At 35.9% G+C, this 15,688-nt stretch overlaps 2 protein-coding genes across 2 annotated transcripts; one reads left to right on the top strand and one right to left on the bottom strand.

Moving 5' to 3' along the window:
* Nucleotides 1-4,172: 4,172 nt before the first annotated feature.
* On the bottom strand, nt 4,173-6,257 carry LOC110867792 (F-box protein PP2-A13). The gene is made up of 3 exons (XM_022116792.2): nt 5,816-6,257; nt 5,021-5,139; nt 4,173-4,921 (listed from the first exon to the last, which is right to left on the bottom strand). The coding sequence occupies exons 1-3, from the start codon at nt 6,140-6,142 to the stop codon at nt 4,528-4,530; spliced, it is 840 nt and encodes a 279-aa protein (XP_021972484.1). The 5' UTR covers nt 6,143-6,257; the 3' UTR covers nt 4,173-4,527.
* Nucleotides 6,258-7,925: 1,668 nt separating this feature from the next.
* Nucleotides 7,926-10,832, top strand: LOC110866206. The gene is made up of 5 exons (XM_022115479.2): nt 7,926-8,124; nt 9,311-9,474; nt 9,563-10,000; nt 10,418-10,474; nt 10,593-10,832. The coding sequence occupies exons 2-5, from the start codon at nt 9,398-9,400 to the stop codon at nt 10,636-10,638; spliced, it is 618 nt and encodes a 205-aa protein (XP_021971171.1). The 5' UTR covers nt 7,926-8,124; nt 9,311-9,397; the 3' UTR covers nt 10,639-10,832.
* Nucleotides 10,833-15,688: the final 4,856 nt, after the last annotated feature.

Below are 15,688 nucleotides of genomic sequence, written 5' to 3'. Positions count from 1 at the left end.
TAATAATTAACTAGTGTTATCAACCCAGCGCGTTGTGCCTATGATTAGCGGGGCTCGATACGGTTCATTTGTGACTCGTGGCGGTATAGATACTTGTAAAATATACAAATCTATCAAATTTAATTGTTTACAAATTTACAAATACAATAACTTCTAAATTGTTACCAACTTCTTCATGAAACGCCACCTACCTTACCTATGACCAAATCATTCCTTGTTATGCTTCCTGTTGCAACTTGCATGTTTCAGGTGCTACCTGTTCAATAAAGGGATGGTTTAAAGAATGAATGACAATAGCTGCGTTTTGATCTTCTTCATTGATATGAACAAAATGTATTTCTACTTCATACCTATAAAAAGAAAACAAATGACGCACAACAAACAACTTAATGAATTTGTCAACAAAATGCATATAGTCCATGCCCGTAAGATCGAAGGCGATTCGACGTGCATATCCCCGTGTGCTCAGAAGGTGTATGCCAATGGCATTAGCTGGTATGTTGAACCATTCGCCTCTCTTCCTCCTGCATCCATTTAGGCGTTTTAAGTAGCATTTTTTTTTAATTTATTAAATCAAATGCAGCAGCCCATCAAGGACAATGAGTAAAACATAAACGAAACTATCTTATTTACAGATACAAACATAATAATTTTAAAAATAACTTCCCCTTTGGAAATAAGGAATCACCTAACATTTTATAAGCATTAATTAAAGGACCATTTCATATCTATATATTCCTATAGAAGCTCTTAAATTTATAACTAAATGTAATCATAACAAACTATCACTGTACATGATCATATATCAAACAGAACAGAAAAAAAACTTACAGATGTTTGAGAATCATACGCAAGCCAAACAGTGGAGAACTGGCCCCATCCGAGCTTCCGTTGAGCGATGTATCGCCTATTCGAACCGCGTGGTAGCCTCCTTTCCTGTACGAGGTGATTCATTATGGATGGTTGCACAATATGCGATAGTCGCACACCGACTTCATGAGACCAATGTCTTTATGTCTCGATATTCATAAATAAATTATTAACGCTTAGGCCACGTGTTGACTGGGTTTGTGTATTAGCCACGTATTGAGTGGGTTTTCTTCTCTGTACAGAGGGTTTCTTTAACCCTTTTCACAACATCTCTTCATGCTCTCTCTTCGATCTCTCTGTATCTCACCCTTTCTTCTTCACTAACAATTTAACAAAGTAAACCAAAACATGCTTGGTCAATTTCATTTATTGACGTAAAAAAATCCGTTAACAGTAATGTAATAAGACCATATTCTGTTACTAACAATCACAAACCGTCTTCTGCAAGCAATTTACTTTACTCAAGTAATCACATAAGCAATTAGATGAAAAACTCTCATATTAACCAACCTATATAAAGTGGCCAAAAGACTCTAATATCAGCAACCTATAGAGCTCATCTAAATTTTCACATAAACATACGACTCACATTAATTTCAAACACTTAGAACCAAAAGTTGAAACTTTTTCAAATGTCATTAACCTAATTCTCATCATCCATATGGAATTGGATTAGAAGACTAAACATCCCATTACCTACTAATAAACCTTTAAAATTGAATCACAACAAAAACCATAGATTATTGCAGCCTATTTCAAGATAATTAAACTATTAATTTTCATTCCAAATATAATCAAACATGGGAAAGCAAACATAAGTATCGTCAAACAAACATTTTCATCCCAAACCATGTTCCTCCTATTATAACCACCTGAAGGTAACAAATTTATGGAATTAAGAATCCTAGAACACAAAATTAATGAAAAAATTTGAAAAAGTAAGAACCCTAGATCACAAAATTAATGAACTCAAACACAAAATAGCAAACAAACGACTCGCCTGGTTGTAATGAAGACATGTAGTCTCGTCGGCCGTCTTGCCTTCGTCGGATCTCAAGGATACAACTGTCACTGTCGATTGACTCCTCACGCCACGGGAACGGTGGCTGTCTACTGCAACAAACACCACAGCCATCCTCTGTTTTCGTCATTTGGGTTAACTGAGCACACCACCATCCCCGACGTCTTCTAATCTATGTCGTCGACGAAGTGCGTATCCAGGGTGGCACGTCGCTGGGGACATCGTCTTGAAGCCAGATCGGCTGTGGGATATGGTAACCGGCCGGAACCCTAGCTCCAGTTTCCGCCGCCACCTACGGTCGACCTCGTACACCACCTGGACCATGGGAATAGAACCACCGTCGGTGCGCCGCCGTGAATCCACCGTAAGGATTGGTGGCCGGCACCTAACTCTATCTCTCTTTACCGTTCCCAGTGTCTCTTCCTTATTCAAAGGAGATGGCCCAGTTTGTTGGTGAAATACCGAAGCTAACCCTTTGTACTGTTCAAAACATTGGGTTATTAATATATATAGGCAAAAGATCAAATACAAATAATCTTAACATACTAAACATACAAATTGAAGGAAAACCCAAAAAGACAAGGTGACATTTTTGTAATTACCACCAACTATCAAAGTTACAACCAAAAATACCTAAAAAAACACAAATTTTTTTTTAACATTTTTTATTAAAAAATCGCTACATTTCGTTAGCAAAAAAAAAAAAAAATTTTTTTTTGGCTGCTACTAAAAGTAGCGATTTTTTAATAAAAAATGTTAAAAAAATAAAATAAAATAATTTGTGTGTTTTTTTTTATTTTTTTAGATTTTTTTAGGTTTTTTGGGAGGTTTAGTTTTTAGCATTTTAGCTTGGGTGGGGGGGGGGGTTAGGTTTTTTTTAGGTTTTTTGGGGGGGGGGGGTGGGGGGTGGGGGTTAGGTTTTTTTAGGTTTTTGGGGGTGGGGGGGTTAGGTTTTTTTAGATTTTTGGGGGGTGGGGGGGTGGGGGGTTTAGGTTTTTTTTGGGGGTGGGGGGAGTGGTTAGGTTTTTTTAGGTATATTTGTAGAGTAACTTTGATAGTTATTGATAATTACAAAAATGCCACCTTGTCTTTTTGAGTTTTCCTTCAATTTATATGTTTAGTATGTTAAGATTATTTGTACAAGAACTTTACCCAATATATATATTGGAGAATTTGGTGATCTGGGCTTGACCCAGTCAGTACTGACTCAGTAGTCAGTATCTCATAATGGGCTTCAGACCCAAAAATCCATAGGTGTTTTAAACATGAATTTAGTGATGAGTACAACTGTACAAAAACTATAACTATGTATTTTACTAATACATTTGAAAAATGTTAAAGAAACCATCTAATAATTTTCCCGCCGTTAAAAACAATAATAAAGAACATGCTTAAATGTTATTGGATGTATTTAGATTTATAACATAGTATTATTATTTTTTATCAGCAATAAATATATATATTTATTATGTATTTTACTAATATATTTGAAATATAACATGCTATTTCAAATTATACATATTCTTTGATGTACAATTTTGTCATCTTTTTAGACAAAAAGTTGAGTACAATAGTTATTGGCTTATATTTATTTGTAGACTTGTAGGTATGACAAGGGAAAGAACAAATAAGTAGAAATTTTGAGTGAAACATGACATATGGCTATGTACACAAGGTGTGTGGAATCGGAAACCACATGGGTATGTGATTTAGAAGAAGTACATAGGCATGTGGTGCGTGTTTATGGCAAGACACGGGTATATTATCCGAACCCTGTAGGGCTGTAGGCTTGTGATTTACATCACAACGACATTTAAGCAATCTTACACTAGACGATTAGAGGAGACTGTCACCTTGAATATCACAACCAAAACTTCAATCTTTCTCCCTTTTTTGTGTTTAGTTAAATTTCCGATCAAAGATTGTAGATTCTTCAGTCTTGGATGACAATGGTTGAAGATTTAAAAATCGTCATGAAGCTTTTTATTTGTGGTGTATTTTTGCACAATTTTTATCCTTTTTTTTTCTTCAGTTTTAGTTATGTTGTTCCTAGTTGATTTCACTTCCTACTCCCACACTATGAACCGTACAAGGATGTCATGATTTTGTCTTAAAGTTTATAGTTTTTATGATTATTGTCACTTGTATGTATTTGGGTTTAATGATTCATGTTCTACTCTTGTTTATGATAGTATTTTATTAGACTTTATGAATTTTTAACTTGCTAACCTTTTTCATCTAGTTCAAATTTCTTAAACAACAATAACCTAAATACTTTAAATTTTTACACCCAACAATGTGTATTATTATCCCATATATATTTACATACCAAAAGGTTATTTGCAAATCTAAAAAAAATTCTCCCAACCTCTGATTTCCAATAATAGCATCAGAAGCGGACCGGAGCTCACGAATGGCCACGATGGATTTTCGGGCCAAAAACCGAGTAGCTAACGGACCCGCCTCTCTCCTTTTTATTCTGCCTCTCACAAAACGCCCCATTCCTCCAAGGAACCGTCTGTGGCCACGAACTTCCCCCTCTCCCCTCTCTCCTCAAGCTCATCCCTCTCTCTTCAACGTCAGGGTTTTTAGGGTCAACGCACCCAGACCCCACTACATATCCTCTACTAAAAATTTTATTTGGGACAAATGAGCACTGAATCCACACACAAACCACCTTTAGTATGTGTACAATCAATCTGCATCATTGAGAACTTAACCTTCATTGGCACCTTTGAATCTTCAACCACAAAATTACCAACATGATAAAGATTCCACATCCCAGGTGAGGTCAAGTTGCATTCAGATACTGCTTTTTGACCATTAGAAGTTGTCAGTTGGAACCTCACCGGCTTTCGGTCCCACCCATGAATCCGATCACAGTTGCACACCCGCCGCCCAAACCGCCTCCCGGTCCGCCCAAGTTGTAGGCGGAATGACAGGCTGTATGTTCCCACCGCGAACGGGAACTCCACCTCTCCGGAAACTTCAAACCACCAAATTTGCTGCACATAGGCCACTAAATGAAATCTACATCCAGAAAACAAACAAATAAACAATTCAATGTTTCATTCAAACACGAAATTCGAAATGTTGATCCAATATCAAGAAACTATGATGGTGTTTTACCTTGATTCTTCGGTGGGAATTCGACTCCAGTATCTCCGGTCATTGATGCCAGTTATCGTTAAACCGTTAAAAGATATCAACACACATGGTTTTCCTGTGCCCTTATGCAACCAAACTTTCTGTAAAAATGAAATTATTATCAGTAAACTATAGACATAGCCAAGATTTCATCCTTTTATTGTCTTACATGTATTCTTTTAATTATCAGTAAACTATTAGGGTTGTTAAACGGGTCGCATTCACAGGTTGTGGATCAAATTCTGACACAAACCCGAAAATCGTGTCACCCACTTGAATCAAACATGACAAGTGTATTCAGGAATTAAAATGAACACCTACATTTAAACCAGAAAAAAGAAATTTATTTTATTTTATTTTTTAATTTTTATTTTTATTTTTGTGAAATTTAGTGCTTCAACGTACTATAGTTAAATCTTTATTTTAAAAATTATGTTTAAAATTTATCATTTTATGTTTAGACTTTTTAATCTTTAGCGTAGAAAACACACAAATAGTTAAAGTTATTACATAAACACATTTGAAAAATAAAAATAAAAGAAAAATGAGTTAAACTGGTCAACCCGTCAACCCGTCGGATTGAAACAAACAGGACCCGTTTGAACTAAAAGTGTTTACGGATCCGACCGGAAACTCAAACCGGTAAAAACTAAACCCAAACTCACGATTTCCATACATAATAACATCTTCTATCAGATCAGATTAATGATGCAATTCGGACCGCAAAATATGTAATGATTTCAATTAACAATTGTTCATACAAAACCAAATCATTACCTTTGTGTCTCCATCAATAGAATTAGCTCTTGACAATCTTGCATAAATATCTTTCTTACACAAATTTGATCCAAATTCGTCATCATCAGCAAACACCCTGGATATAATAGACTTATAATTCTCAGGCAATTTCGATTCCCACACAAAATCAGCAGACGAAGCAGCCCGAAAAGCTCGATTAAGCGCTGCGACCCGGCAGATCTCTTGCGGGTTCAAGTATCCGAGAACCGGCCCCACAACACTCTCCGGCAAATCACCCAGACCCGTCACCGGAGGACCCGCCGGTGCGCTGTAGATACCAAGAAATGAAGATAACCCAGATCCCATGTTAATTAACAACACCAGATTTCAACAATACGGAACTTTTGTTTTTGTAGATACGATGAATAGAAGAGGGAAAGAGAAGATATCCAATATATAGGTGTGGATGGTGGTGGGGAGATTATATAATATTTAGGAGCTTTCTATATTTAAGTTTTCTTTTTTCTATAAATTAAGTTTTATGTAAGAAAGAAGTTTATCTTGGTCTAAAGGACATTTAAGATTTTTGAAAATTCAACTGGTAAAAGTTTTTTTTTTCCTAGTGGTATCAGGTGTTTATTCGGTGGATTTTTAAGAGTAAACTCTAAGGGATGCGTGTTAGCCGTTAAAAATAGTAAAAGTTTTTGAAAGTTACGGCTTTAACCTTCGGTTTTAGCTTACGACTGTGATTTTTAAAGATTCGGTTCGTTTTTAATTGCTTTTATTAAACATGGTTGTGTAACGGAAGAGAATTAAGATAAGTTTTCTAGATAAGAATGAAGTTTTGGTTAGATCTCACGAGTTTTCGAAAGTCTAAAAATAAAACTAGTAAAAGTTTCAGCTAACCTCCAAACCTCCGGCTTTAACTTATGACTCTAGCTTTTAGACATTTCGGCTCATTTTTAACTGCTTTTTTAAACATGTTTGTGTAACGGAAAAGAATTCAGATAAGTTTTTTTAGATAAGATAGAGGTTTTATTTAGCTCTAAAGATTTTTAAAATTCTAAAAACAAAACTAGTAGAAGTTTCAGCTAACCCCCGGCTTTAACTTACGACTCTTACTTTTAGAGATTCGGTTCATTTTTAACTGCCTTCTTATTAAACATGTTTGTGTAACATAAAAGCATCAAGATAAGTATTATTCTGTTCTTTAAAACTTTAAAAATTCAAAAAAAAAAAAAAAAAACTATTAAAAGTTTCGACTTTAACTTACGACCCTAACTATTAAGCCTTGGGGTATACTTTAACCCTCCTCAACTTCACTTAACTACACCTAACCTTATTTTTAATGGTTTTCGATTTAAAAAGTGAAAAAAAATAATAATAATTCAGACGTCTAACATCCGGTTAACATGTTAACAAAGACCTCTTTTAATGATTCTTAACACAGGAGTGGTGTACAATGCCGGTTAAGATGTCATGTCACCGTTAACGCTCCAGATGTTAGGATACACCAAATGCCTTAGATATTTAGTTCATTTTTAACTGCTTTTATTAATTATATTTGTGTAACGGAAAAGATTATAGATAAGCCTTTTCAGAAATTAGTTGGATAACAGATAAATGATTGGTGTAGTTATTAAATATATTGATATGGATTTGATTTGGAGTGAGTTAGAAAATGAGTTGTTTTTATGTGGAATGTGTAGATTAATTAAGATTTTTTAGATTAATTAAGTTGGTCAAAGTTTAGATTAATTAAGTTGGTCAAAGAGTATACAATATACGGTAGCAAACAGGTTTAGAAAGAAATATAAAATAATAGGATGAATTCAGTGTGCATGAACTCAAGGGAATTGAAAATATCACATCAATAGTAAATTTGAATTTAATTTGCTTTTTAAAATATTGACCAACTTGCATATCTCTCTTAAATCTATATATACTTAAAAATTTAGTTATATCAACTATTTTACAACCTTCATTATGAGGCTCTTAAATACATTTATGTTGTAATTAGAAATATATATACCTAAAAGCAATTGTAGAAATTAATGTGATTCATGAAACCACCATTCAATATGTCCGTTGCTTTCTATAAATGAGTCCTTTCAACTCCAAAACTACAAAATGCATCGTCCCCTTCACCCCCTTTCTCATTCAAAACCCTAAATCACTACAAACTAAAAACCCTTATCTGATCATCCGGTTATTTTGCAAAAGCAAGAATCAATAATCATTAAAAATCGAATACATTTTTCTGTTTTCCTTTCAGAAATTAATCGATCAGTTTCTAGGTTTTGGGTGAATTGTGGGCCTAGGGTTTTTTAGTCATCAGAAAACACCAGGTAAGTTTCTCTGTTTTTCTTTTAATTTCGTTGTTTAACAATTATAGTTTTGTATTGTTGTATCATCTGATTGACGTTCTTTTGGTCTAAATGTGCTTTAGTTTTCTTGATTGTATGGTTATGTGATTTGAATTTGTTAATCTTTTATATGGGACATATCTCAAGGGTATGCTTTTGAGTTCTTCTTATCTGTTTTAGGAATTTGATACCAGAATAAATTATATATTCTTAATAGACTTATTGTTTATATATTTTTTATTTTGATCTTAAGTTAATTAATTTAAGTGTGTTAAAAGGATACTTGAAGGATTATTTACAAAGGTAACCCAATAACCAAAAACGCATTTAGTTGGGATCTTGGTGCTAGATTTTCTATCATACATTTTGGGTTAGACAGCAAGATTGCTACTAAACAAATATGGATGTTTTTGATTGGTTAAGACTCAAAAAGAACCATATGTTCGGTATATATATACATTCATCCTTTTATGGTATTATTATAAATCAAGAAATGACTTCGTGACAGATTGATTGTTATTACATATGATCATACAATTTTCATATGCATGTATGAGTTGATTGTTATATTAAGGCACAAGCTTATTTTTTTAACACATTAAATCAACCATCTGTTTGGACTTACATTCGTATGTTAAAACCTAACAGTCAGTTTACGAGTTTGACAGGCAATAACCAAATCCAAATTCGTATAGTTTGTGACGACCAAGCTGACCCCACACGATTGTTGGTTGTATCCACATCACATAGGAGGACTATATTGCGGTTGAAAAAAAATTAATGTTTTTTTTTAATACCGAAATCTATTTTTTAATATGGAATTCACATTTATATTTATAAATGTTTTTTAACAGTTATAAATATTTTTTAATACCGAATACACATTTTTAATACTGAAAAAAATAATGTTTTTCTAATACCGAATTCATGTTTATAAATATTTATTGAAAACATAAAATGTAATTTAAGTATTGGGTAGATAAAGGGTGTACGTAGTTCGTGGCGAACCAAGCATATGTAAACGTTGGTCATTTTGGTTAAGGTCAAACCAGGTTTGCATTAGAATGTAATATACACTTAGGATATGTCATTTTGGATAAGCACGATATTGGTTATCATTTTTGAATCAAACGGTTAAAGTTTATAGTTATGCTGGTAATATATGCAGAGTGCTGAATTCACCTGTCGTGTTGAAGTCAAATGCATACGCAATAGCTAAGAGTGGTTCAGGCTGACATGTGGCGGTGGGAATTGCATGAAAGGTGTGGGGCGTGAAGACAACGATATGTGGTGTGATGGGTGCGAAAACCCCGTTGTCTTCCCGAGAGCAAGGTTTGTTTCTAAAAATGTTTAGTTGTATTAATTTGTAGCCATTCTCATGCAGGCTTATAACTGAAAATAAATTACAAACCTTGCATAGTTTCAGGCTAGAACTCGAGGTGTTTGACTCAACAGCCGAAGCTGTCGTTGTCTGCTTTGAAGACACCGCCCAACGCTTGACAAAGACCACTGCTCATAGTATACTCACAGCAGAGTCTGGCCTATCACGCGTCTATAACCTTTATTCCACTGACATACAGGATAAGTTCACTCCGGTGATGGTAAGGAACGTTGATGGAAGCATTTCAACACTGTCGAATTGTTTGCACTCTCTTGTGGGCAGCACTCAGACCCTCCAGCTTGATTCGTGTACGTATTATGATCATAGCCATTTTGAATCCTTCAACTGCAAGAATGTCCTGCTAGATGGGGATGGTTGTAAGCCCTTTGGTTCTTCCACACCTCCATCGATCCCCGCTAAAGACAAGGGTGTGCTACCCATACCGACACCAGTTAAGCGCGTTGAAGCGATCATAAGGTATATATCGGCTTACACTTTATTCGTGCCCTGTTTAATAAACCATTTTAATTAAAGATGTGTTATTTACCTTTCTACTCGATCTGAAATGTTATTTACATACCTGGTATATGTTTACTATATTTTAAAATTAGGAGGCTACAACAGTCGGAAACTTGAGTTCGTAAATACAAAAGTGCGTTGTTCTACATTAAAAAAATAGGAATAAAAAAACTTGGTAACACATCACTTCGAATGTGTAAAGACATATAAGGGGAGAAGTTGGCTTTTGAAAAAAATAAACTTGGTGTCGTTATAAACGGAAAGGCAACATAAAAACTTTCAACTATAATTGATTGATTTCCATTAACAATGTAATTGTACATATTTATTTTTGGATAACCGTCTACATAAATGTTTCGTGCTTTTCCTTTCCAGGCCTACTTATGCAGATTCGGATTCAGAAGAAACAGTTGACAGTGACCCACATGAAAGGTATACCGTCTGCACTTAGTGTTAGTAATGAAAACCCGTACTACTTTTCGATGCATATATACGTAAACATAATATACCATTTTTAATAGTTTTCTTTTCGTTATTTCACTGCATTCAGTTGGCTGGTGATGGGATTGGGGATGATGGTGGCATGCGTTAGCTAAAGTTTGGTCTATGTGTTATCCAATAAGATAGGAAGGCGTGCGAGAGTTTATGCGTTTTTCCTTTTTCTGTTTCATGTTTTTTTTCCTTGGAAGACATCTTTTTTCACTTCTTTTTGGCCGGCAAGTTTTGCCAAGGAAATAACTTATGGTACATGGTTTAATAAAGTTTAAGCACGCCCCTTTGTAGGCGTATTGTCTTACATGTTATGCACCGGTCGTGTCAGACGTCTTACCACGAACAAACAATAGCTATTATGCATGCCGTGCATCGCACGGGCTTTCTCCCTAGTTATATTTAATAAAAATCAACATGAAGCTATAACAGCTAATTTGTCGGTGTTTAATAAAACGGCGACATGTGGTCATGAAGGTCCATATGGGTATAGAAAATCTTATACAATTGACTCAATTTTTTTAAACTTTTTACAAATATATACAAAAAAAGAACTTAACATATTTTATTAAATATTTAATTTAAATGAAGTAGAAGAAGGGTAAAGAGTGGAAGTTATGGAGTGAGCCATTGTTGTCGAGACTCGAGAGAAAGCTAATGTGAAGTGGATGAAAAATTGGTTAAAAAATGAATGAAGTGGGTCCGGATAGACTTAATTGTTGACTTGTTTCCCATAATTAAATGAATCAATTAATGTCTCACTGAATCGTCAATGTTTGCTGATTTTAAGATACATTAAATGAGCATTAAGCAACCTTAAATGCAACATATCTATTTTTTTATTTTTTTTTAAACGGCAAGTAACGACGTGCCAACTACCGTGACACCAGGTGCTGTGACCAAGGTCGACTACTCGACCGCTGCCAGCCACTTGGCTCTCCTAGATGCGTGGAAACCCGACCTCCACCCGCCCGAATGCACGACAATGAAATAATCGGTAAAACCTCGTTTCCCATCCAAAACGAACCGACGCCACCCGTATTCCTCCTTCACCTGGATGCCGCAGAAAATAATGAGAAGAGGGGGAGTCGAACCTGGATCACAAGGAACACCAAGTATTTCCCAACCACTCCACCACTACCTCATTGGCATATATATTTTTTAATTAAATTAGTTTTTTTATTAACTACTTCTTTTAAATGTAAACTTCATTAACAAACCTCCGAGATAAACGGGTAAAAGGCTAACAAACAACACACGCCCACGATCCAAACGGGCAAAAGGCAACAAAAAATGACGACATATACAAATGATACTTACAACAATTCTTCCGATATATAGATCTAAAGGAAGACCTATTATTTAACCAAACATACCCTCTAAACTTGACTTCTCCTAAAATATGATTGATACTTGCGCTTAATGTTATGAAACACCGTCTCGTTTCTTCCTTTCCAAATGCACCAACAAATTATTATAATAAGGCCGTGAATGATCTTCTTAGCTTTCTTTCCAAACTACAAAACACCATGAGCTTCCATAAGATCTTTAAAGTCGAAAGCGAAAAGCGAAAAGCGAAGTAATGTTACACAACGCGTTGAATCCCGTCCAAATCCTGTTTGCCAAAGCATATGCCGTAAAAATGTGTTCTACCGATTTCTCGTGCTCCTCACAAATAGGGCACATATCTGACGGAATATTCACGTTTCTCCTCCTTAGATTCTTCCTAATTGCTAGTCTATCCAGATTCGCCCTCCAAGCTATAATGTTACACTTTAGTGGAACCCATTTGAACCATAGAAACTTTGGCAACTGCAACCCCTCCCTATCTTCACTAATCATTTTTTTACCGATCTTACCGAAAAAGGTGCCTGAATCATCTTCTAACCACTTCTAAGAATCTATTTCCCTGGACAACACCACCAGCTTGAGAATATCTTGGCATTCCTTCCATTCGTGTAACTCCGCTTCCATCTCCGACGCTCTTGTAATGTTTCGCATTTTAGTACCTTCTGTCGCAACCTCCGCCCCTTATCTGTCCTGGGAACGGGCGGCCGCGAACAATGATGTTGGTGGTATCGGTGTTTATTAATTTGGCAGCGGAAATTACGTCAGGACCTTAGTTAGGAAATATTTTATCAGAGTAAAATACCACATTTTATATAAATAAACACATTGGGATAAAACCCAAGTTTTCATTACAAACTGGTTTATAGGGATAAATCTCATTTTATTGAAATAAAATCCCTTCTTTGTTTAGGTAACTTTTATAGCCACTTTTCCAAGCCTTCAGTGCTGTCCAGCTGGCTTCTAGTTGGCTTTCACATTGTGTTACCTGAAACGCGTTTAAAAACATTTTGTCAGTGGGAAATACTGGTGAGTGAATCCCAGTTCAATCAAGAAAATTTTTATTAATTTAAACAGTATTGAGAGCGATTACAATGTTTACATCTACCCAATTACTCATTCAGTACTGTCAATCCTGACTGGTGGGTCATATTACACATTGGCTAACTCTTTGTCCAATAGTAACGTGTTCCACATTTTGTATACAAAACCCCAACATACCGGCAGTAATCGTAGAATTACAAAGACTCAATCACTGCTAAATTACATTGTAAAACATTTAAGGTTTTGTAAAAACTGCTTACAAAAAGGAGATTACTCGCATTACTGTCTTAGGTTTTCTGTAAGGGTTTCCTGGGAATTATCTATAAATTACACAAATGCACACGTGTTAGTATAATAACCCATTTTAACATTAGCAATACCCTCCCCGAGACGGCATTCCAACGACTACGTCTGGCAGAACCACGACAGCCGTTACGGAACCCTAGATCAATCGGGCAGAGTATCTAATACGTATCCAGGGGTTATGATACTTACAACGGAGCAGAACTTCGTTATTTAGGGGGTATTATGCCCGGAGATTATGCCTACTTCTCAGAAATTCGTTAAGAAAGAATAGAAATGAGCGACAGAAAATGAAAACCCGATGCTCTCTTATATAGGGCCTGATTTGGGCTTTCTCGCAGCCCGCGTAAGGTTACTCCTCGGGTTACGCGGCCCGCATAGTAGGGGGGTCTAGGCGTAGGTGATCCGGGTCACGATATAGGTTCAACACGTTGCTGCCACGTGTCAGCACCGGGTGCGGCCTAGTTCTTACTCGCTCGCGGCCCGCGTAGGCAGTAGCCAAAGGCTACGCGCCCCGCGACAGCCTTAATTTTCTTTTTTTTTATTTTATTTTTAATGATATTTCATATTTTGGGCCCGATTTTCACGTATGGGGTGTATTTTAGGACATATTGGGATTATTTAATATATTTTAGGGCGTCAGAAAAATTCAGGAGGGTGTCGGGTTATTTTAGGGTTGTTATATCCTCCCCACCTTGTTTTAGAGCCCGTCCTCGAGATCTACTGGAACAAGTGTGGATATTTCCTTTGCATTTCTGATTCAAGCTCCCATGTATATTCTGGTCCTCTTTTGGAGTCCCATTTCACTTTGACCAGGACTAATCTTTTGTGCTTGAGGTTCTTGACTTTCCTGTCTTTAATCTGTAGAGGCCTCTCTACAAACTTAAGTTGTTCATTTACCTCTATATCCTTTAGAGGTACTACAAGTGATTCATCAGTTAAGCATTTCTTGAGATTAGATACATGAAACACATCATGTATCCCTGCCATTTCCTCTGGCAGTTGTAGCTGATAAGCTACAGGTCCTATTCTTCTAATAATCTCAAAAGGTCCTACATACCTGGGACTTAGCTTTCCTTTCTTTATGAATCTTACCACTCCTTTCCAAGGAGAGACTTTCAACAACACTTTATCTCCTACCTGAAATTCCAACAGTTTTCGCCTATTATCTGCATAGCTCTTTTGTCGATCACGCACTGCTTTCAGTCGTTCTTTGACTTGAATGATCTTGTCAGTCGTTTCTTGCACTATCTCAGGTCCAGATAGTTGCTTTTCCCCAATTTCTGCCCAACAGACTGGGGTTCGGCACTTTCGTCCATAAAGTGCTTCGAAGGGTGCAGCATTGATACTGGTGTGATAGCTGTTATTATAAGAAAATTCTATTAATGGTAAGTGATCGTCCCATTTACCTCAGAAATCAATTACACAAGCTCTAAGCATGTCCTCCATGGTCTGAATCATTCTTTCGCTTTGTCCGTCCGTTTGAGGATGATAAGCTGTGCTTAGATTCAACTTGGTTCCCATTGCTTTTTGGAAACTTGCCCAAAATGAGAGGTAAAACGACTATCCCTATCAGAAACAATTGTTAAAGGAATTCCATGTAATGAAACTATTTCATTTACATATAACTTAGCTAACTGTTCCATACTGAAAGTTTCCTTCATTGGTTGAAAATGAGCTGACTTAGTTAGCCTATCGACAATCACCCAGATTGTATCACTACCTTTCCTTGTCTTGGGTAATTTGGTAACAAAATCCATTGTTATCAATTCCCATTTCCACACGGGCATTTCTAACTGTTGTAGCAATCCTGAGGGTTTCTGATGTTCAGCTTTGACTTGTGAACAAGTTAAACATTTAGAAACATAAGCAGCTATATCCTTTTTCATTCCTATCCACCAAAAATTCTTTCTTAAATCTTCATACATTTTATGATTTCCTGGATGCATCGTATATTTAGACTTATGGGCTTCTTCTAATATACGGTGGCGTAGGTTTCCTAATTTAGGTATCCACATTCTTTTCTTACGGAATCTCCAAATTCCATCTGTTCCTTGTTCTAACTCCTTAATCATTCCTTTTAACTTTTTAGTATCATCCTTGATTACTGATTCTTGGGCTTCTCTAATTTGATCATTTAAATCTACTTGTAGATTTAATTAAAGAGAAAGTACCCTTTTTGGCTTTTCATGATACTTTCGGCTTAAAGCATCAGCCACTATATTTGCCTTTCCTGCATGATACTGGATATTACAATCATAATCACTAAGAATCTCCATCCAGCGTCTTTTCCTCATGTTCAACTCTTTTTGCCCAAAAACATACCTTTAACTCTTATGGTCAGTGAAAATGGTAAACTTACTACTGTCAATGTAATGTCTCCAAATCTTAAGGGCAAAAATTATGGCTCCTAATTCTAAATCATGGGTGGAATAATTCTCTTCATGATTCTTAAGCTGTCTA

The sequence above is a fragment of the Helianthus annuus genome, chromosome 7 (assembly GCF_002127325.2).
Source record: "Helianthus annuus cultivar XRQ/B chromosome 7, HanXRQr2.0-SUNRISE, whole genome shotgun sequence".
Lineage (NCBI taxonomy): Eukaryota > Viridiplantae > Streptophyta > Magnoliopsida > Asterales > Asteraceae > Helianthus > Helianthus annuus.
The sequence above is the reverse complement of the archived record's forward strand: the minus strand, read 5'-3'. Positions and strand labels throughout refer to the sequence as shown.